Source organism: Rhinatrema bivittatum, unplaced genomic scaffold (assembly GCF_901001135.1).
Source record: "Rhinatrema bivittatum unplaced genomic scaffold, aRhiBiv1.1, whole genome shotgun sequence".
NCBI classification, from domain to species: domain Eukaryota; kingdom Metazoa; phylum Chordata; class Amphibia; order Gymnophiona; family Rhinatrematidae; genus Rhinatrema; species Rhinatrema bivittatum.
The window spans coordinates 27,703-52,347 of NW_021820757.1; the positions used below are offsets into that span (position 1 = coordinate 27,703).

The following is a 24,645-nucleotide window of genomic DNA, read 5'->3' on the forward strand; positions in this document are numbered from 1 at the left end:
ACAATCTGAGACAGAAAGGCGGCACCAAACAAATCTTGAGCATATCCTTCAATACAACCAAACAATGATCTCTGCAAGATATTGGTTGCAACTCAGATATCCTTCTGGCTGACCAACAGCCCCTAAGAGACACCACTCACAAGGTATGCAGCCTCAGCGAAATTCTCCTAATAGGTGCAAACTACTACCCATACAAGGAAAGCTCCGAACTTCAATTCCAAGATGGGACAGGATTTTCTACTGGAAGACTAACGTGCTCAACATCCATGAAACAAACTCACGGTCACATCTAGAAGTGAAAACAAGGGTCTTTCCAATACGTGCTCCCTGCAGCATGCAAGAACTGGCATCCACACTTTTAAAAAAATTAAGTGCCAAGCCCATAGCAGGACCTTTCTGTAAACAATCTAAACAGTATCCCAGCCTTGCTAGGATTTAACTGTACACTGGCAAAACAATGCTTAAAAAGCTCACCAAATTCTTACTAATGGTCCAACTGGCAAACCCAGGCAATCCTGATTGCGAATAGAGCACCTAAATACTCTAGAGTCTGCAAGGATTAAAATTATCGGAGAAACTGAACATCCAACAAAGCTCCTAGCTTTTAAAAAGGAGTTTTCATTACTTGCTGAGAATAACTTTTTTTTTTTTTTTTGTTAAAACAAGCTTGCTCCAGGTCCAGACCATAAGACTAAACTGAACTGGATCTTCGAGCAGAATCAAACCCTGAAAGAGCAGTTCATTATGAGAAAGCTGTAATTGCTTTCTGTGCCACAACCACATGAGATTCGCATACCAAAGTTGCCTTGGCCTGGACTTCCTGAAATCCTCTGAATCATTCTCCCTATCAAAAGCTACAGAGGAAAGCCGTACTGAACCATCTCTGACAGCCAACTCTGAATCAATGCCTCGAGTCCAAATGCGCTTTTCCCTCCTCTCTGGCTGAGACTTCAGTCTAGTTTCGCATTCTTGATGGTCCCCCTCATCAAATCCAATAGTGGAACTCAAAACCTCATCCTTAGGTTTTTTAAGTAATGCTATCTTGATCAACATTTAAAATAATTGTTGACATCGAGAGACTATTTTCTTTCACATTAAGAGGCTGAGTGTGGTCCAGTGGCGAGTTTTTATTTGCATATATAAAAAATGTTTCCAAAAACGTTCAGGAGTTAAAGATAAAATTACATCAATTGAGGTTTAATAAAGAGCAAAGCGGTACTTGAACACTACTTTGTTACAACCTATAGAATGGTTAGTAGCCATAACAGAGGTACCGGACATTAGAGTTTAGCAATTAAGTTTTAATACCCCATATTGATCCTACAGAGGAGACAAGCAGGACCAATGCTGCTACATGGGACTGAGCAGCTGCAGATAACATCATACAGTTGGACTCCTGATTGACAGCAACAAAAGGACCCGCTAATACACCTTTGAATCCTCTAGTCCTCCAGACGAACACAGCTTGGCAGCATGCTGGATGGGATCCTAGATACTCCAGAGTTTGAGAAGACTGTATGCTGCTCTAGTTAAGTTCACTAACCAGCCCAACACCTCTAAAAACTGAATCACCCTCCAAGTTGGTCCCTGTTCCATCCTGTACAGATATTGCCTTTATCAGCCACTCTTCCAGAGAAGAATGCACCATAAAAAAAAAAATTCTTCCTTCTGCTGTGCCAGCGCCACAACTACCATCCCTGACAAAAAGACGCTTGAAGCTGTGACTAAACTTCAAAGGACAGGGCTGAAACTGGAAGTGTTTGCCCAACACCGCTAAATAAAGGGAGCACCGATAATCCTCTTTTATCTTATCAGGATGAGATAAGCCTCCATAAAATCCAAGGAAGTCAGAATCTCTCACTTCCTTATTTCTTCATCAACCAACCTCAAGCTTCCATTTAGAAATGAGACATTCACATATACTTGTTGACATGCTTCAACTCCAAAGTGGGGTATGGAAAGTCCCTCTTTCTTAGGAACCACAAGGAAACTGGATTACAGACTTAGTCCCCAATGGATCTTGGAAGTGATCCCTCCAAACTCAAGCAGATGTTATCCAAACAGCTCTCTAAAAAACCAAAACAGATTGGTGAATTCCTCTGCCCATCTCTGAAATAGGGAATTGTGTTCCCAAAAAGTCAATGGCATCTCAATAAGAATCTCACCCTTAGGATTCCTTACCTCCTTCTTAAGGAAAGGCTCCACTCAACTGAGACAGTGAAAGTCACTCTTTCACCTCAAGAGTTCTCCTTTTATTTATTTTTAAAATGGAAGCTTCCTTATCTTCCACAAACCTCAAAGTACACAGGGACTGAGAAATAAGTATAAGAACTCCACTTAGTACTGCTACGGTGAGCATAATTCTCAAAATTATCTCTTCAGAGGAAACTTCTGGCTCTAGGGCCAGGTTCTAGCCAAGACGCCACTATCAAAAACTGGATTATCTTGAAAGCGCTGTGACAAGCACAACAATATTGTAAGCCACTACACCTCAAGTACCATACAACAGGCAAGGCCTGTACTTTTTTTTTTTTTACTTCAATTTTTCTGTTCTGCTCTCTTTAATGAGTTACGCCTCTCTCCAAGAAAAAATATTCTGCTCAAACCCTATTTGTTTAATTTTATTTAAAATAATTTATAAGCCGCATACTCCACATATCGTGGCGATATATAAAGCAACATACATAACCAAATACATAAAAACATCACAAATATACAAAATGATCAAACAGTACATTAACACATCATCCAACCAGTCTCTCCATAGTGAATACCACCACATGTTTTCACGTCTCCACCTACCTATTCATTTCATTTCCATAAAATTAAGCCATTACTATTAAAACATCAGTCTTATCCCTTATGATCATATAAGGATATGACTAGCCAAGGAGCGGGCTTTCGGAGCCCTAGCTCCTGGGAACACCTATTCAGAAACACAAACTTTACCTGCTTATGCCAAAGAAAAGAATCAAGAAGAGTCAAGTATACTAAAGACCATAGCAAATCTCTACCAAAAGCGTCATGGATGGCCTAAGACCAATATCTACCCAGTTTGGGGCTGATGTCTTAGGCATGGAGCCACAGACTGGCTCTAGTCTCAAACGTGTAATCACTGAGAAATGTCCTGGCAGAAGCTCACTAAGGAAGCCGTCCTCCCCTTCTGGAGGACATTCTTCTTTTGTTCCATCACTCTTGAGCACCACCTCTTCCTAGAGACTAAAGTTCTCCAGAGGAGCTTTAAACATAGAAAATAAAATCATCCTGCTCCTCATACTCTCTCTCTTCCTGAGCTAGCAGAATTCCCAGAGTGAATCCTGGGACTGGAACCAATCTCCCACGGAAAAACTTGCTGTAAATATATGAGAATTTTTAAACTCTAAGGCCAGTTGATACCAAGACCATCAGAAAAAAATGGGAAAGCAGAAGCTGTATTCCTGAAAAAGGACAGCCTCCACCTACATTCAGAAGGGCCAGCGATCTGTGCCCTGTGGAACTGAGAGAAGGAGGCCTTGCTCCTTTCTCTCCCCCATTCCAAATATGGCCACCAAATCTATCCCAAACACCACACTTTGGACGGGAACTAAAAGGTAGCTAGCCCTGCTGCCATGGCTCCCTTCCAATGAACTAGCAATGGCGTTTAAACACACAGGCTTTTTCCCATGTTCTACCGCTGCTGCCATAACCTCCTCTCCCAAACCAGGTTCCCCAGGCAAAAAGGTGCCGCAACTCACCTTGGCTGCTTTAATCAAGACCTGACCTGTCCCACAGCTCCATACACTGTTATTGCTATCCCCTGTACCTTAACTCGGCCCTTCTCCTTTGAAATTGTTTTTTAAACTTTATCTGTGAACCAGACCAGCACAGCATAATAATTCTTAAAGAGACAGGCATAAAGTAGAGGTAGAGTGAAGGGAGGGGAGAGGAGAGGAGAGGTAAAGAGTCAAACCCCCAATCAGCCAAATTTGAAGGCCCTTGGCCCGGGACTTGTTCCACTGAGGGAGGAAGCTTTACGTTTTCCCCTCAGGGGTTACCACCAATATGCAGTACGATCCAGGGCTATGTTCAACTGAGGGAAGAACCAGTCTTTCACCTCAGGAGCTGCCCACCAGAAATCTGTATCCTGTTCACCCAGTCTAACCAGCTATAAATTAACAGCACAAAATGTTTGTTCTACCATCTGCCAGAGACAGAGATACTGGCAGAATGAGGTCAGCACTGATGCATCTAAGAGGTGATGTCATTGCACCTGTTGATCTGTTTCCATCTGCTGGCTGGTGAGCATAACCCATTCATCTGAACTGGTCTAACTGGATGAAGAGGTTCCTGACCATAAACAGCGTCTTCCATAGATAGCAGGATGGATTAGCCATGTCATGTGGGTGAAGGCATCTGACAGCATCAAACAAACCTCTCAGCTAGTAGAGCTTTTGTTCTACTGAGCAAGTGCCTTATGGGCTCCCTCTGTTGATATTAGAGCTAACCAAGCTAGGCAGCAAACTCTTCAGGGAGGTGGGTGGGTATTTAGCATGGCTAATTCATCCGGTTATCTACAGAATACACCATGTTCACTAAGCAAACGTGCTTTTTCCTTCAATAAGCAGGGATGAATTAGCCATGACATGTAGAGACCCCCAAGCTGAGGGTTGCAGTGGAGCATTTATTGAGTAAACAACCCAGATTTCCCCATGAACAGTAGATTACTGGATGAACAGGCTACGCAAAACTACTTATCCAAATTTGTCGTCACTCTGAGAGATTGTCCAGACAGTAATGGGACACAAAAGGAGTGTATGTTATAGTCTGCTATGCTGATGGGAGAAGCAAGCAGATGGGAGTTGGCAATCTGTTAGGAATTAGCTCCTGGAGTGGGAGGAGTTAGCAATCTGTTGTAAATCTGCTGCTGGATACTCCTGTTGGAGAAGGAGTCAGCAATCTGTATGAGTCACCGTGCGGTGAAGCAATCAGTTAGGGACTGGCTCCCATGGAAGGAGGAGTTTAGTAATCTGATATGCTCTGTAGGCGGAACTAGCAATCTTGTTATGATATAGACTGCTGAGTTGGCAATCTGTACCAGCGGAGTACTAGAGAGGGCACTCAGCTAGAAAGGAATGTAAATAGGTGAATCCTTGGGCCGATGGCAGATGACAGCGCCCCCAGCAGGATATCCTGAGAGGGACCACTGGCTAGGCTTGGGTATGGAGACAGACACAGATAGTTCTTTTATTAGACAGGTTAGTAGAACCACCAGAGGTGGCAGTAGTGAGCCGATATGCCCGGCAGGGCTGAAGTTCCTCACATACTGGAACTGCGATCCCAGGGTCGCTGAGCTGTAGAGAGACTATAGATAGTGAGTAGACAGGGTATGCTGTATACATAGCCAGTAGTAGATGACAATCTCACATAGATTCTTAAGGAGGCTCAGTAGCTGGAAAGAGTTAGGCCCTCGAGGACAGAGTACCTGGTTCCAGGGAATGCTCTGAGAGAACGGTGGTAACTCACGAATGTCTGTATCTGCGATAGCTTCCAGGCAGTAGAGAATCTTCAGAGTATTCAGGAACATGGACCCTCGAGGAGCGAGTACCGGTTCCTATCTGCAATCTGAAATAGAGAAGAGAGCAAGGCCCTGAGGAGCGGGTACCTGCGGTAAGTCCGAGGAGGCAGAGTAGCTTGGACTAATCCGAATTCTTGCTAACAAATCGTAAGCGAAAATGAAAACCTTTTATGTTGGAAGTGGATGACGTCAATACAGGGGGACGCCCCTGAGGTTCGCGCCCTTGCTGGTACATACTTCAGAGCGCGCGTCCTACGTCATCAGGAACATGGCGGATCCACAGCATCGAGCCGGTCTGGGGACGCCGGGGAGAAGCGGCATGGAGATGCCGCGGCAGCAAGCCGTCCATCAGACCCAGAGGAAGTCGCCACAGAGGTAGATAGGGTGGAGCAAGGGTGTAGAGCAGCCACGAATGCAACAGTGCACTGACAACTATGTTGCAGCTTTGCAGATATCTTTTCAAGTGGTACTGCTTGTAAATGAGCTACTGAAGCAGCCATGGCTCCGATTTGACGTCTTGATGGTATATATAATCTGTAAGCCTGCTAGAGTGTAGCAGTGTGCGATGCAATCTGCTAACTAGTTGGACAATGTACATTTGGCCACTGCTATGCCTAGTCTGTTAGGATCGTAGGTGATAAAGAGCTGCGAAGCCTGATTATGAGGTTGAGTTCTCTTGTAATAAGCTGTGCCCTTTTATAGTCCAAGGTATGAAGGTTTTTTGTTTTTTTTTTTTATCTTAATGAGTATGTGGCCTCAGGAAGAATGTCGGTAACACAATGGACTGATAATATGAAAAGCTGATACTCTCTTATGGAAGAATTGCATATAAAGAGGAAAATGAACCAAGGCCTAAAGTTCGCCGACTCTTCTGGCTGATATAATAACTGTTGCTAGTAATAGCGGTGGTTATTATTTAAGTCAACTTAATTAATAGCAGGTAATGGACTTCTCCTCCAAGAACTTATCCAATCCTTTTTTAAACACAGCTATACTAACTGCACTAACCACATCTTCTGGCAACAAATGCCAGAGTTTAATTGTGTGCTGAGTGAAAAAGAACTTTCTCAGATTAGTTTTAAATGTGCCACATGCTAACTTCATGGAGTGCCCCCTAGTCTTTCTATTATCCAAAAGAGTAAAAAACCGATTCACATCTACTTGTTCTAGACCTCTACAAGAAATATAACTTTCCAAGTTAGAAACTTGAGCACAGCAGACCTCAATCAATCATGCTAAAACCACAATTAAGTCTCACAGTACAAGTGGTTTAGTATGCCAAAAGCTTTTCATGAACATGCATACTAATAAATGAGTGGAAATTGGCTTATCCTCAATTGGTGTATGGTAAGCTGCTATGGCACTCAGATGTACTCTCACAGATGAGGTGGCAAGACCTGATGCAGAAAAAGAGCATGTAGCTCAGTAATCTTTGGGTTCGCATGTGGACGGATCCAGGTATTGTGATGATACCATGATGGGAATTTTTTCCATTTAAAAATGGTAGGTTCTTCTAGTTGATGGCTTTCAGGCACACATTATATTGTCCTCAACCCCTTTAGACAGGGAGAATTTGGTGATTATCAACTACTCAACATCCAAGCTATCAAGTTGAGGGAGGAGATGTCTGGATGAAACAGACGTCCCTTTGAATCAACAATGATCCTAGAGGGATCGGAGGACTGCTGGACAGTTGTACCAGGTACGTGCAGCAAACTTGTCTGGGCCAGGCTGGAGCTATGAGGATCCGTCTTGCCCTATTCTTTGATAAATTTTTGCACCACCCTATCTGTCACTAGTATTGGTGGAAAAGCATACATGAGATCTGCATTTCAATCGAGCAGAAAAGTGTTCTCAGCAGAGATGAGTTCACTGGGGAGAATGGAGCAAAACTTTTCCAGTTTTCTGTTTTGCTCTGATAAATAATTTGATGCTGGAAGTCCCCATTGCTTAATGGTTGGATGGCTGTCGAATGCAGTAGAGACCATTCATGCATTTGAAATACTCTGCTAAGGTTGTCTACCAACATATTTGAGACCCCTGGGAGCTAGGTCACTTGTAAAATGGCTTGATGTCTGCTGGCCTATTCCCATATTTATATCGCTTCTTGGCAAAGAGTCCAAGACCCTGTGCTTCTTCGTTTGTTCATGAAGAACATGACTGCCGGGTTTGTCGATTTGAATGAGGATGCTCTTTTTCCCCATAGATAAGCAGCTGAATTAGCCATGCTGTCTGAGTACATCCTCCGTGCCACTAGGCGGCGGAGCTCTAAGATCACCCAAAGTCTTTGGTGAGGAGTTCCTCCCTGCATGCCACCGTGCCTCCTCAGTCTGTTTTTTTCTGCGCAACTGAATGTATGCGGAGCTCTTCTCTCTGTGAGGAAAAACAATAGTTTGAGGAAAATCTTTCAAAAAATTGTCAAAACCTGGCAAGAAAACTACACTTCACTTAACATGCCTCGACCAGGGTTTAAGTTTTGTGAATGTGGAAAAATCATGACTGTGACAGACAGACATCAATTTTGCTATCTAAGCCTCAGTCCTTGACATGACCAGGCCAATTGCAGGGACTGTGGCCGCATGTCTCCACGGGCGCAGTGCCAAAGAGCTGCAAAAATTGCCCAATTAAGAGAGGGGGCATTGGGCTCGTATGTCCCCTCTGAAACTCTGGCTAGGTCGTCTCTGGGACCGAAGACTACCCCCAAGGCTCAAGCCCATCGAAGTGCCACCTCTGCGGACCCTCCGGCCCCAAAAAGAGGAAAAAAATCAAAGACTTCATCGACGCAGGGCAAGGAGGGTGCGCCGAACACACATTCAGTGTCGACTATGTCTGTGCAACGTGACGTCGACACGCCTCCAACATACGAAAGCATTGTAAAAACACCGATTCATCAACATGCCAAAGCTTCAATTGAACGTCGACAATCAGACGCATCGGACCAACATCGGCGCACTGAATCGACACCGACGCACTCAGGACACTGCATCGAAACCAAAATCGCAATCTGGCCAAGGATTCCAACCTATGCTGCCGACTCAACCACTGCTAAAGCACAAGAAACACCCTACGGGCCATAAAAGGAGAAGAAGTCCTTCACCACTCTTAGTGGTAGACCTGGAGGATACTCACTCTTCTCCACAATTATCCTGTTCTTCTTCATCCTCAGAGGTTTTTTTCCAGACTGTCTGCAGCCTCTCATCACCTCAAAAGTTCAGAACTACAAGATCCCATTTTCCCCTAAAATCATTTATCCACCGAGGGACGTTGTCCGGTCAAAGGGTCCAGACACTGACATCCTCAGAGCGGCTATACCATCGCCTCATCACACGAAACCAAAACCATCCACTTCAACTTCGGCTTCTAGCACTATGGCGCAGATAACCAATATCTTAGCGCAATTTCTAAAATCAGTTGAACCACCACCACCAGTTCCTACTGAACGAGGAAATACCTTCATCTTCTAAACCTGGACCAGCGCCAAAAACGCAGCCTAGGGAGCCTTTGCCTCTTCTGATGGATTCACCAATTTCATCCTCTTCTCCAGGATCATCTACGGGGTACCCATCCGACTCACAAGAGTTATCTCTGGAACCAGTTTCTCCACCTGAGGATCTCACATACTCACAATTCCTTGAAAAAGTGGGTCACCGGTTAGGAGTCGAAACTAAAAAGATACCAGACCCCAGACAAGAGATGTTTGGAGTCCTCAAAATCTTTGATGATTTGGCTGAACTGACAGTACTTCCTTCCCACACAGTGTTGGAATCACTGCTCGAAAAATCATGGGACTCTCCATTTTCCACGACACCCACCTCAAGGAAAACCGATTTAAAGTACAGAATGCGTGACTCACCCTTTTACACTAATGTACAACTCCCACATGCTTCAGTGGTTGTAGAATCAGCCATGCAGAAAGCACGGAAAACCAGACTGCTTTCTAATAATCCACCAGGTCATGACAATAAGACTCTGGACGATTTTGCGAGGAAAGCGTATCAATCAAGAATTCTCAACACAAAAATCCCAAACCACCAGTTTTACGTGGCACAATATCTCTTCGAATGTCTGCAGACCCTAAAACCTATAGTACAACATGGCTCCAATGATAACACCCCTCTGCCAGAATTCCATGATATGGAGGAAGGACTTCTCCATTTGGTACGCTCAGTATATGAAGGCTTTGAAACCTCTGCTAAGAAAACAGCTAACGCCATTGCAGCTCGCCTCTAGCATGGTTGAGGGAAAGTGTCATAAGAGAAGATGTACATGAAAAGCTTGCCAACCTGCCCTGTCGGCCAGAAAATTTGTTCGGAGATAAGCTAACAAACGATTTCGAAGTTAAAAGAACAAAAGGTAGCTGTACTCTCGCTGAAACATGATACATCATCCTCTAGGCGCCCCTTCAGTTCATATAAAAAAACCTTATCCTAAGCGACAATATTGCCCTTACCCTACTTATTGACCAAGCACCTCGCCAACAACCTTACTAACAACCAGCTGCATGTCAAACGCTCACGCACTCACCATCAGCCACGACAATCTGCAGACCCTCAACCACCCAAGATCCAACAAAGTTTTTAGAATTAATCCACCCACCACTACCCAATCAAAAAGAGTTGGAGGACGGCTGTCCAACTTCCTTTCACAATGGAGTACCATAATATTGGACTCATGGGTTCTCGCTATAATATGAGATGGATACTCTCTCAATTTTATATCCCTTCCATCTCTTCCACATCTAGTGATCACCAAACATCAAGATGTTCATCGGAAAAATCTTCTACAGGAAGTAAACCACCTACTCCGGGAGAACTGTTTTTGGGCATTACCTCAATCCAGATATAAAAAAGGGTCTATTCACAATACTTCCTCATTCCCAAAAAATCGGGAGGGCTCCGGCCTATTCTGGACCTACGTTCCCTCAACAAATATGTACAGAAAGAAAAATTCAAAATGACTTCTCTCAAATCCATTCTTCCCTTCCTCCAGCCCAGGGACTGGATGTGCTCCATAGATTTAAAGAATGCATACATAAATTTACTGGAATTGAGAGCTATCAAGAATGCCCTTCAAGCTTTCCAACACAGCCTACTACACCATGTCGTAATGCTCCATACCGACAATCAATGTTCTACACAAACAAACAAGGAGGGTCTGGTTCATGGAACCTTTGCAAAGAAACGATACAGATTCTGGACTGGGCTCACTCCAGGGGAATATCGTTACAAGCCACATATCTACCGGAAATCAACAATTCCAAAGCAGACAAGTTGAGCAAAACTTTTCACCCACATGAATGGGAACTCGATCTGAATGTCGCCAATTGACTCTTCTCCATTTGGGGTCTTCCCCAAATCGACCTCTTTGCAACAGAACACAACAAGAAAGTCAAACATTTTTGCTCAGTATACCCCAGCACTCACCGATTGATGCAGGATGCATGCCTCCTGGACTGGTCTCAAGACCTCCTTTATGCGTTACCTCCTATTCCCCTGATCTCCCGCATAATACAGAGATGCATCGAAGATAGGTCTGATCTAATTCTCATCGCTCCAGCATGGCCACATCAACTGTAGTACAGCTACCTAGTTCAAATGTCGATCTGCAAACCAATTCCTCTACAGAACACCCCCACCCTTCTCACCCAACAACGAGGATCAATGCTCCATCCCCTTCACGCATCACTGAATCTCACTGCATGGAGATTGAAAGGGTCACGTTCCAAAATCTAAATATCTCACCTCAACTGGAAGATATTCTAATAGCATCTAGAAACCCATCAACGCGGCTCAACTACCAACTCAAATGGGTGCGTTACGGATCCTGGTGTTCCTCAATGGACACAGACCCACTCACATATCCCACAGAACATCTTCTGACTTATCTCCATTTACTTTACACTCAGGGCTCGCCACCTTCTCTCTTCGAGTCCACCTCAGTGCCATAGCAGCTTATCACACTCCTCTCAATGGGGAATCGATAGCCTGTCATTCTCTTATTTCCCGCTTTATGGAAGGTGTCCTACATCTGCGACCCCCATTAAAGAAGCCACCAGTACCATGGGATGTCAACCCAGTTCTGGAACAACTCATGCTACCACCTTTCGAACCAATAGACACCTGTCACCCTAGATACCTATCCTGGAAGATGCTATTTTTAGTAGCCTAACATCTGCAAGGCGAATCAGTGAACTCCAAGCCTTGGTGCACTACCCACCTTACCCTGAATTCTACCACGACAAAGTTACGCTACATACACATCCTACCTTTCTACCAAAAGTGGTATCCCCCTTTCACTTAAACCAAACCATAACCTTGCCAACTCTTCATCCCAAGCCGCACGCAAATGACAGTGAACAGCGCCTCCACGCTTTGGACTGCAAACGGGCGCTTGCGTACTATAAAAAGCACATTCATTCTGCTAACAGAGCCTCACAACTCTTCCTCTCTTTCAGCCCAAACGCGCCAGGACTTCCTGTTTCTAAACAGACTTTATCATCCTGACTTTCTAACTGTATATGTTTCTGCTATTAAAAACGTTCGGAATCCCTATCTTCCACACCCAAAGCCCATCAAGCGCGAGTGATGGCTACTTCAGTTGCACATCTCTATGATACCTATCTGCAAAGCAGCCACATGGTCCTCGCTGCACACCTTCACATCCCATTATTGTTTAGATAAACAAAAGAGGATGCAAAGATGGGGCGGATAATCCTAGACAAGGGCACTTCTACTTCAACTCACTTATAAAAACTGTCCGCCCCTAATATACTATTGAGCGATAATTATTCTAGAACTACTTACAAAGGCTTACACGCTCAATACTTCAGCTGGGGACTCCCAGGCAGCATGGCTAATTCAGCTGCTTATCTATGGGAAAAAGCAAGTTTGCTTACCGTAAACGGTAATTTCCGTAGATAGCAGATGAATTAGCCATGCTGACCTGCCCGCCTCCCCGGACAGTTCAGGCATTGCATTTCATCTTGCTGTGACACAGACTTGAGGAGCCTCGAGGAGGCATGGTGGCATGCAGGGAGGAACTCTTCAAAGACTTTGGGTGATCTTAGAGAGCTACGCCACCTAGTGGCACGGAGGACGTACCCAGACAGCATGGCTAATTCATCTGCTATCTACAGAAAACACCGTTTACGGTAAGCAAACTTGCTTTTCTCTGAAGAAGGTGAGTGTTTATTTATTTATTTATTTATTTAGCATTTTTTTATATACCGAGGTAGAGCAGAGTAGCCTTCACTCCGGTTTACAATTATAACAACCTGATACATAAAACTATTGAAGACATTGAAAAAAACAACAGCATTTAACAATCTGAGAACAGTCATGTAAACATATGGACAAGGCAAGCTATCCCAAAGGATAAGCATATTGAAAATAAAACCAGATAAAGGTGTACCAAAGGAAAGGTACATTGAGTAGACAGAGATCAAGTATAATGATAAGATAGTCTTAGATATCTGAAGGAAACAGGATGATTAGACAGAGGGGGAATAAATGACAAAATATGGGAAGCTGTGGGATTAAGTTTTGAGATTGTTGAGCAGGCTGTCAGTATGAGATTGGCAGAGTAGCCAGGCTTTTAGTTCTTTCTTAAAAGATTTTGGGTTTTCTTGAGAGGCGAGGAACTGAGGTAAAGAGTTCCATAGTTTTGGGCCGATGATAGAAATGGCTCTGTTTCTGGTGGACGAGAGTTTAGCAAAAGGGAGTGATGGAATCACTAGCTGTATTTTACTAGTTGATCTTGTTGTGCGTGGAGAATACTGGATATGAATGATGTCATCAAGTGCGGTGTAGTCTGCTTTGTATATTGCTTTCTGTAAAGTTGAGAGGATCTTAAATTCGATTCTTTGTTCAATTGTGAGCCATTGTAATTGCTTGAATACGGGTGTGATATGATCAAATTTTCTTTTACCCGTCAGAACTCTGGCAGCAGCATTCTGAAGAAGTTGTAAGGGTCTTAGGGATGATTTAGGTAAGCCAATTAGTAGAGAATTGCAATAGTCCAGACCAGAGAAGATTAGGGTTTGAAGGACGGTTTTGAAATCATGGGGGTGAAGCAGAGGTTTTAGGTGTTTGATTACATGTAATTTATGAAATCCTTCTTTTATTTTTGAAGAGATGTGAGTTTTATAGTTTAGATCGCTATCAATCCAGAAGCCCAAGTCTTTAACGTTGTCTTTGAGTTGGATGGTGGTATTGTCGAATTGGAAAGGTGGGATAATTTTTGGTCTGGCATTATTTCTGGCGATTAGAATGCATTCGGTTTTGTTCATGTTTAAGCATAATTTGAGCTGGAGTAACATGTTTCTGATTGAATCAAGGAGTGAGGCAGCTCTAGACATAGAATCTTCAATGGAGGAGGAAATTGGAATGAGAATTTGAATATCATCGGCGTACATGTAATAGGTAATATCAAGTTTGGATAGGAGATGACATAGCGGAATAAGGTAGATGTTAAACAGAATGGGAGAGAGTGCTGATCCTTGAGGTACACCTGTATTGAGGGGGATGGCATTTGAAGAGGAGTTGTTGTAGGAGACTCTGAAAAATCTATTTTTCAGGAAGGATGAAAACCAGCTTAGGGTTTTTTCAGCGAGACCGATGGCTTCCAGACTAGAAATAAGCAAATTGTGGTCCACTGTATCGAAGGCTGCGGAGAGGTCTAGAAGAATCAGTAAATATCCTTTTTTGTTGTCAAGACCTCTTAGAATTGTATTGGAAAGGTTGAGTAAGAGGGTTTCAGTGCTGTGGTTTTTCCTAAAACCAAATTGGGTGGGGTAAAGGATTTTGTTGTCATCTAAATGATCATTGAGTTGTTTCAGTACCGCCTTCTCAGTCAGTTTGGCAAAGAAGGGTAGGTTAGAAATTGGGCAGTAATTGTTAAGGTCGTCAGGGTTGAGGTATTTTTTCTTTAAAAGAGGTGTGATAGTGGCAATTTTAAGCATGGGAGGTAGCTCGCCTTCTTCTAGGGATTTGTTGATGATTGCTGCAATTGTTGGTTGTTAGAGCACACTTGATCACTATCAATTCTAGGAGGTTGATTTGGAATTGTTTTTCTATGAATGACAAAATCCCTTGAGTTCAGAAAGGGCTTGTGTGGGCTCCCCAACCTTTTATGGGGGCATCGATCACCAATGTTACTTGATGAAGAGGTAGTGGAAAGGGTACTCCTTCCTGAAGCAATGTAATTCCTGTTTCATATCTTTCAAAATCTGCACTTTGGTTGTCAAAGGTTGAGTGAGTTGGTCCTATTGGGAACAAAAGACTTACTGCAGGAAACATGTGAAGGCAGGTGAATGGAACCACATGTATTGCCGCTGCCATTTGGTCAAGAACAACCATTATGTCTTTGGCCAGTGATTGATCTGCGTTCAACAGGGTGTACACTAAGGATCTGAGAGTATTTGCATGATCTGTTGGAAGGTAAGCTGTCTCTTGGAGACAGTCTAGCCAGGCTCCACTGAATTTAATTTTCTGGGAGAGAAGTAAGGAACATTTCTTGAAATTCACCTAATGATTGAAGCAGTTGTATTGGTGCTTTCAAGGAGGTTAACATGCCTTCCTGAGAATTTGCCGTCACAAATTAGTCATCTACATATGGGAAGATTCTGATGCTTTGTCATCTAAGGTACACTGCTACTACCACTAGGCATTTGGTGAATATCCTTGGGAGCTGCTGATAAGCCAAAGGGGAGCATTCTGTACTGATAGTGGGAGAAGTCCAGTATGAAGCATAGGTAATGCCTGTGGGTGGGATGGATGAGATATAACCTTATCTTTTGGGGATAGGGGATTTGAATTTACACATTGACTTAAATTCATGTGCAAAAGCTTCCCAATTTTTGTCTATGCTAGTAATAGGTGACTTTGTGCAGATAGTTAAGGGTCCAACTCATGAAAAGGGCCATACCCTGAACCTGATTTTTGGGTCCAAATTAGCTTGTGAAAATGGGAAATTGGAGATTTTTTGAACTGAGTGTTCCTCTTGGCTTGATCATTATGTAGTAAAATTTGGTTTTAAAATATCTGAAATTAGATATTTATTAATCCTTTGCAAGCCAGCGGTGGTCATAAAATTGACTAGAATAAATCTGGGGTGGTTTTAGATTTTTTCAAAGAAGGGGTTTTGAACTTACTAAAGGGGCAAACCCTCGAGAGGTAAGCAGATATGATATTCTTCCGGTACTGGCTTCCAGCAGGACAACAATGCCGTCTGTAGTGGTCTCATATGGGAAACCACCCAGGGAACCAAGTCCAACGTGGAGGCTATCGAGCAGAGTACCTGTAAGTAGTCCCAGACTTGGGTACCTGCAACCGCAAAAACCAGCGGATCTGGGCCTGAAGTTTCAAGATTCGATCTGGAGAAAGAAAGACTCTGCCTATAAGAGTATCGAACCGAGCTCCTAAATACTCCAAAGTTTGTGTTGGTGATAGCCGACTTTTGTCGTGATTCACTACCCAACCTAGGGACTATAGGACTTCAAGAACTCTAAGAACCAACTTGCGGCATAGAGACTCTGACTTGGCTCTGATCAACCAATCGTCCAAATATGGGTGAACTAGAATACCCTCCTTTCGAAGGAAAGCTGCCACCACCACCATCACCTTGGTGCAAGTCCGCACAGCCGTGGCGAAACCAAATGGAAGAGCCTGAAACTGAAAATGTTGACCCAGAATCATGAAGCGGAGAAAACGCTGAGAGTTCTGATGGATGGGAGTATGTAGATAAGCCTCTGTTGGGTTTGTGGCATCTGGTGGACTCTTATTCGCTGTGGAGATGACTACTCCCACGGGGACCCATAGGGAACCACAGCGATAGGCTAAACTCAGAGAGCAGACACTTGTAGGTGGAAAGCTTTATTGTACTGCTGTAGATAGATGGTATGAAGCAGAAAGGAAAGGCACTGAGGTCTGGCAAGGTGCCAATACGTTCAGACAGTCTCAGTTGTAGAAGTCTCACCCAGATGTTCAAGGTAGATAGGGACCCGCAGTGCGGGAAAGCCGAGCCTGGTGGGTGGAGTTGGAGAACCGGATCATAGAGGTACTCACAGGAACGTAGTGCAGGCATCTTCCTGGCAATGGAGATGGTGGGACTGAAGATCCGAGGTGCAGGATACACTGGACTGATAGGCCCTCGAGGAGCGAGTACTTGATAGCACAGAAGATCCTGAAATAAATAGAGAGAGACCCCCCCAGGAGCTGTTGTCTAGTTAGTAGAAACCCTGAAGGGTTGGTGGAAGCAAGAGGCCCCCCGAGGAGCAGGTGCCTAGAGTTTCGTCAGGAGCGAGATTCCCTGGAGGGTAGCGAGATGTCTAAGCAAGCAGCTTAGAGTGGTCAGAGTAGCTAAACCGAAGTCCTTGCCAACTCAACATAGGTAGCGTAGTGGAGGCTTAAAATACCCAGAGGTCTTCACGCGTCCCGCACCGCATGACCCGGTGACGTCATGTGGTGGGGACGCCCCCGAGGTTCCCGCCATGACATGAACTTAAGCATAGGCAACGTGCACGCGCGCCCTAGGAGGACACAGGACACAGCATGGCAGACTGGGATGCCCATGGTGAGTTGGAGACGCCGAGAGTTTCGGCACTCTGCGCCGGAGGCAGCCATCTTGCCCAAGGAGGAGGAAAAGGGTAGAAAAGAGGTAAGGCAGAGAGGTCGCAGCCATCTGCGACCGACAAGATGCAACAGCCTCCATGAGATCCAAGGAAGCCAGGAATTCTCCTTTGTGTACAGCCGCTATGACCGACCTGAGGGTTTCCATCCTGAAGCATGGCACCTTGAATTTTGCATTGACCTTCTTTAAATCGAGTATCGGCCGAAACGAGTCCTCCTTTTTGGGGACCAGAAAATAAATGGAGTATCTCCCTTGATGGAGCTCTGCTCTGGGAACTGGTACTAACGCACTTAACCGACATAACCGGTTTAGAGTCCGTTGTACTGCCGCCCGCTTGAGTGGATAGCAGCATGGGGAAATTTTAAAAGTTCCCGTATGGGACGAGCAAATTCTAAAATGTAACCGTTTATCACATTGAGAACCAACTGGTCCTGAGTGATCTTGGCCCACTCATTGTAAAAGTGCCATAAGCGACCTCCTATAATAGGAACGAAGGAGTGGACCAGCCTGGCATCATTGGATAGACTTACTTCCTGTCAAGGAGCCACCAGAGAATCCCCTAAAGGACCTTCTGGCTCCAGGAATGATTGTTCCCATGTTTTCTCCCACGAAAAATATCGTCTCTACAGTCCCGGCATACCACAGGTAGGCCGCGATCTTCTGTCGGACCGAAAACAAGATTGTGATTGAAAAAATATCTTACCTTTAAGTTTATCCTCTGGTAACCTGAGGACTTTGTCTCCAAGAGACTGGATCAGCTGCTCTAGATCCTCGCCAAACAAGAACTTACCTTTGAAAGGCAAGGATGCCAATTGTGCCTTAGAGGAAACATCCGCCGCCCAATTACAAAGCCAAAGCAACCTTCGGGCGGCCACAGCTGATGCCATTACTCTGGAGGAAGTATGCACCAAATCATACAGGGCATCTGCACCATAAGCCACAGCTGTTTCCACATGCTCAGCCATATCCGCATCCATAGCTGATTGAGACAAATTACCTTGAAGGTGCTGTACCCACCGGAGACAAGCACACTGCAAGAAACAAACAAAGTGCTGCACGCAAACCTAGGGATGCCACCTCAAAAATCCTTTTAAGGTGTAACTCCATCTTACGATCTTGTACATCTTTTAAAGCGGCCGAACCAATAACCAGAATCGTGCTGCGCTTAGTCACAGCAGACACCTCCGAATGTACTTTCGGGAGAGAAAAAAAATAAATTCTAAATCCTGTTCTGGTAGAGGGTAAAGTTTCCCCATGGCTCTGCCAACCTTTAAACCAGAAACAGGAGTCCCCCATTCCTCTAACTTCCTAACAGACTTGCGATAAGGGAAGAAGTTGGGAGGATCTTGGATGGCACCTAGTACCGGGTCCTCGCCATCCAAATCCTGGTTCTCCTGAGGCATTTTAAACCCGAGAACCTGGTAAGCCACGGGAAGCAAACCTCCAGCTCTTCCCTTTTAAAAAGGCAGACCACCTTAGGATCCTCCAGCTCATGAATAAAACAGACCGGGTCATCCCCTTGACCCGCATCCTCGGTAGCCGGAATAACCAGAGCCACCAGGGGAGCTTGGCCAGACCCCGAACCAGTACCAGCAGGAGCTATGATAGCGTCCTCCGGATCAACCGCCCCAGCTGCATCACCCTGCTGGCGAAAAATCAAGCCCTGTGCTGAGGGAACTCTATTACCAGGCATAGGAGACCTCCTGGGATCCCCCGAAGGACCCTCAGTGGGCTGGACTGGTGGAATCTGCGGCTGTGTAGTCCCCCAAGCCGCTTTCTGTCTGGCCATATAGGCATCATGAAGTAACAAAACAAAGTCTGTGGAGAAAAGCCTCCCTGCAAAAAAACCAGCATGGTCTGGTTGAAAAACAGGCAAACCAGAGCTTTCTACCCCTTCTAGCCCTCCCTGCCCGTTCCCCAATCCGGAACAGGCCGGAGACAGAGATGGAGGATCCTCCCCCACCCCCGGCGATGCAGGAACTGCCGTGGCAAAATCCAAAATGGCCGCCGTTCCTGCACCGGCCAGGTGAGGTAAAAAAAAGTTGCGGCCTGTCCAAAAGACATTGATACTCGACGTTGTTTAGCGGGAGAAGGAGCCACAGACAAACCCTCCCCACCGTCTGCACAGTTAGCGCATAACCTCGACCTATTAAGCCGGGAAGAATCAGAGCCGCATGAACGGCATTGCCTTGCTGCGAGCCATAAGGTAGAGATAAAATTAAAATCCTTTCTTTGAAGGTACTCACCACGACAGAAGATAAGGTCTCCCAAACAAACAGCCAGAGCCCCACAAAAAGATCCTACCTAAGGGGAGGAAGTCGCTTGCCTGTAAAGCAGTGCTCCAGTGCAAACACAGTTTGTTTGTTTTTTAATTAGCTTTAGTTAAAAATGAACAACCTGCCCTGAAAAATAGGCAAAAATAGCCAAAACTTTCTTGTAAAAAAGTATTGTAAAGAGCCTGCAGCCGCCTCATGAAGGGAGGGATCTGGTCAACCAGATTTACACCTCATGGGCGCCCAGACCAAGCCCACACAAGGGTACCAACCCCCGGCTTGGCCGCCTCAACCAGACAGGGAAGAACCCTAAGGATTCTAAAAAAATAAAAGAAACCCTCAGGAGGAAGGCTCAAAAGAAAGAAAATTAGCTGAAAAAAAGTTAGTCAACTGCAGGATTAACACCCTCCGCCATCTGCTGGAGACAGAGAAATACTGACGAACTATAGGTGGTATGGTTGCTTAGATACGGTGTCAGCGAGGTTTTTTTTTTACCTCTGTCTCCATCTGCTGATAGGGGGAGATGAACCCAGGTGTCTGGACTGATCCGGGTATGTACAGGGAATTTTAATTCTTTTACACACAATCAAGAATTTCAGGCCCATTTCACACTCTTTCCCAGGAATAAAAGATTTTAGGACACTTGCCAGTCAAGGGTGTTAGAGCACTTGCAAGCAATTCAAATCTTAGCCCTCTTTCAGGCAATAAGTCATTTTAAATCCTCTTCCCTTTGTGAAGTGGACAAAAAAATTAAATATTCAATTAGTAGCAGTTATCTAGTCTTCACATTTTAACAAGTTCAAAATTTAGGCCTGTTTCTTGAAAAACTGATGCAACATTTGTTATGCCTAGGCATGAATATACTATTCCTCTAATGGTTCTGGCATCATTATCTCCATGGACATACAAATGGATGTGCCATTTACTGTGGCAACACCATTTCTTCATTTAGTAGCTGTCTGACATGGGCATTCTATAGCTGTGTCATTATGCTACCACTGTTTCCATGTTGTAGATCCACAAGCAAGCTACAATGCTTAATATACTTCTTTTGTTCTGTGAGCAAATTCCACTATTACTGGGAGACAGGAAAAAAAAAATCTGAGGCAACACAACAAGATGCAGCCATCTGATGAGCATTTCTGTCTGAATTTGGTCCGCTTCCATCTGCTAGAAAGGAGGCTATAATCAATGGTCTAGGATATTATGAGTCTGTCTGAGAAAAATACAATTTAAAGTGTATGAGTATTCTCAAACATTTTATTCAAGTATCTTACTTTTTTGCTTTAAATAGACACTGAGCAGCAGAGTTTTTGGCAACTTACCCGTTCTGTGGCATAGACAATGTCAAACAGACCCAGCAAAGTTACAGAGATCCCGACAGCAGGGCCATTCACCACTGCGATCAGCGGCTTAGGAAAATTGATAAAATGACTCACAAACTTCCTGGAATTAAAAATAAAACATGAAAAGCAATTTTAATGTGAACTATTAGCAGCTCTTTTAGTAACTTACTTGAGTTGCCACACCTATGTAACCCAAACATAAATATACACACAAAGCTTTTTTTGCTTTACTTTATGCTAGCAACTCAGTCTCAAATAAGTATTTCAAGGGTTGCTACCACATGAAGAATGAAGATAAATTAATAGTAGTGCATCAGAAATCTGAGCAGAAAAGCATCGGTATTACTCAGTCTTTTACCATAGGGCCATTAGTAATCACCATACACAGTGACTGAAGTCTCCCGGCTTGATGTATGAACCTGAATCCTAAATTATCTGACTTGGATGCTGGAACCTGGTGATCTATAAATCTTCTGCTTTCAGCAGTAATCCAGACATGGAAACATAGTGGGTCGAGACAAGCCATGATAAGTGGTATGCTCAATATATATTTTTTGAGCTTTTGATTTCATCTTGGGACCAATCCTGCAGAATGGCCTAGTGGCATTAACTTGCTGGAGATACTGTCTTTCAAATTCTAGCTGTGATTTGGAAGCAAGGTAAAGCTTCATTATGAAGGATTTGGGGGGGTTTGGACACTTCTCACCAAACTCGATGGAGTAGCTTTGTTCCTTTTAACACACAGCTGTGCTGGGATTCGCTCATTTTTATTATTTTTATTTTAAGGTTTTTATATACCGGCATTCATGATACAATCACATCATGCTGGTTTACAGTTAAACAGGGGTGCAAAATAGACTTCAAACTGGAACTATAGTGCGGAAGAAAGCAGTTACAAATAACAAGGACTGTTGAACTAGAAGAGGGAAAATAAAGGAAAAGGTTAGTAACGGCTAAAATTATTTACAAAGAGATGAAAGGTATGCTTCCAGTCCCCACCCTAGAAAGTATGCAGAAGAGTAGAGATATCTATTACCCCTGCTATTTCCCTACTTCTTCAACTAATAACAGATCTTATGCTAGATGAAGGAAGCAGAAGATAAATTAATAATGCAGGGCATTACAAATGACTGAAAGGAACAAAGTATACATACTCCAACATCACTGCAGAATCCTCTGCCATCTTTTCTTTTCCACTCGGTGGGATGTTCATAAAATTATTCAGGTCATTTCCGCTACAATAATAATCACCACTTCCTGTAACCAGCAGAAAAAAAGAACCTTAAGGAAAGCTTACATGTAACAGGTGTTCTTCATAGACAGCAGGACAAATCAGCCACACAAACTGGTTGACGTCATCCAATAGCACCAAGATGGAAAAGATCTCTCAGAGTTTAGAAAAATAAAGGATTTCTGAGCATGTGCAGCACCATCCTCTTCGGTCTTTGTTACAAGTTAACCTTCTACTCTAATGGGAGGGGACTGGGATTGGGCATTTGATTTGTCCTGCTTTCCATGGAGATCACATGTTATAGGTCAGCAATTTTGCTTTCTCTGTGGACAAGCAGTAATCAGCCACACAAGTAGGAGCTCTGAAACTGAGGGTTGCATGAAAACGTTTGTTAAATTATTATACCGGGTGGCCCATGGAAAAACAGCCTGCCTGGTATTGGAGGCAGGCTACTTTTCCATGAGCCACTCTGTATATTAGTGAATAGCATGCAGCCTGTATGGTGAAGAGACTGTGGCAAGGTTTGAAGGAATTAATTAAATAAGCTTTTGAGAACTGTTTGGCCGAGTGGCAGCCTTGTTAATATATTCTATGGAAGTCTAGCAAAACATAGAAACGAGGTGGTAGGAAAAAAAAGCATACAGCCTATCTATTTTGCCCATCCACATAAACTATTCAATTTTTCGATCCCTAACACTCCCTCTGAGATCCCTTGTACTTATCCCATGCTTCTTGAATTCAGATACTGTTCTTGACTCTACCACCCCCACTTGAGAGATGTTCCATGCATTCTTTACACTTTCGAATAATAGAAGGACTAGGGGGCATTCCATGAAGTTAGCAAGTAGCACATTTAAGACTAATCGGAGAAAATTCTTTTTCACTCAACGCACAATAAATCTCTGGAATTTGTTGCCAGAGGATGTGGTTAGTGCAGTTAGTGTAGCTGGGTTCAAAAAAGGTTTGGATAAGTTCTTGGAAGAGAAGTCCATTAACTGCTATTAATCAAGTTTACTTAGGGAATAGTCACTGCTATTAATTGCATCAGTAGCATGGGATCTTCTAGGTGTTTGGGTAATTGCCAGGTTCTTGTGGCCTGGTTTGGCCTCTGTTGGAAACAGGATGCTGGGCTTGATGGACCCTTGGTCTGACCCAGCATGGCAATTTCTTATGTTCTTATCCATTTTACAATCATCCCATGACATTTCGTTCGAGTCTCGAAAGAGGTCTGCCTCCTGCACATTGATATCGTGGAGGTATTTAAATGTCTCTTTCATATTCCCCTATTCTGCCTTTCCTTTAGGGTATATTTTTAAATCTTTAAATCTATCATTATATGCTTTAAGACCACTAACCATTTTTGTAGGTACCCTCTGGACCAACTCCATTCAGTTTGTATCTTTTGAAAGTGTGGTCTCCAGAATTGTATATAGTATTCCAAATGAGGTCTCACTAGGGCCTTTGTATAGGGGTAATTGTTGCGCTTCTCGGCTGTGTTGGCTTCGTGACCGGGCCTGCTTACCTGGCACAACCCTCTACCAGCGCTGCCTCGAGTTCCTGCTCTGTCCAACCCCGACCGCGTCCTCCATGGGCGTCTCCGGCTCCCTCACGGCCTTCGGCATCACAGTTCTCCTGGCTTCGGGGCTGGGCATCCTCCTCGGCGTTGGCCCTGCCCCCCCAGGGCGCGTGCACGGAGCCCAGCGTAACTTAAAGGGCTAAGCGTGGGAAGACCTCGGGTGGTGCCCGATTCGGATGTCACTCATGCAAGGTATTTATACCTCAGCCCCGCCCCTAGTTCGGGGCCTTGGCAATCGGGTCGTACACTCTGGTGTCTCTAGTTTGCCTTCCTGTGTTCCAGTGTCTTGCTCCTGTGTCTCCTGTTCCAGTCTCTGTTCCAGCGTCCTCCATTCCAGCGTCTCCTGTTTCAGCTCCTTCGTCTCTCCATTCCTGGTAATATCCTTCGGACTAATCTCATGGTACTGACCTTTGCCTGTTCTCAGACTACTCTCTTGATTGCTGCCTACCCTGACCTCTGCCTAGAACTCAGACTACTCTTGACTCCCACTTGGAACGACCTTCTGCTTGACCTGACTACGCCCGGATTGACCTCTGTTACCGACCCTGCCTGGCTGACCATTCTGAATGTATACTCTTGGCCTTGATCCTCACCATATACTCTGACACTCTTTCTGCCTCCTGCAACCTCTGGTCTTCCCTGTCTAAACACAGACCACGAACTCTTGTTCGTGGTGGGCACTCCCTTGAACTTTCTCTCTCGGAGACCCTGCGAGGCTCACCTAAGACCAGGCGGCCCGGGTAACCAAGGGCTCAACCTGAGGGAACCCTGGGTTGCTATTGGTGAAGCTCCAGCTAGCCTCTGTCTCCTCCTGTACTCGGCCTCCTGGTGGCCAGCGCTCTCCGGGTCCGACCAGAGAGCCGTACCAATCCTGCGCCAGGCCAAGGGTCCACTCCCAGCGCAACAGTAATATCGCCTCCTTTTTCCTACTAACTATTCTTCTCACTATGCACCCAAGCATCTTTCTGGCTTTTGTCATCAGCTTATCCACCTGTTTGGCTCTTGTTTCATGACTAGAAAATAGCTCATCATCTAAA

At 44.5% G+C, this 24,645-nt stretch overlaps 1 protein-coding gene across 3 annotated transcripts in view; it reads right to left on the bottom strand.

The window, feature by feature from the left end:
* Positions 1-24,645, bottom strand: part of LOC115082086 (enoyl-CoA delta isomerase 2, mitochondrial-like) — a 175,904-nt gene that overhangs the window by 26,274 nt on the left and 124,985 nt on the right. For all 3 annotated transcript variants that reach the window (XM_029586353.1, XM_029586351.1, XM_029586352.1), the window contains 2 exons: positions 21,956-22,058; positions 20,781-20,901 (listed from right to left, as the gene is read on the bottom strand). In XM_029586353.1, the coding sequence (XP_029442213.1) occupies positions 20,781-20,901; positions 21,956-22,058 (224 nt within the window). The remainder of the gene's footprint in view (positions 1-20,780; positions 20,902-21,955; positions 22,059-24,645) is intronic.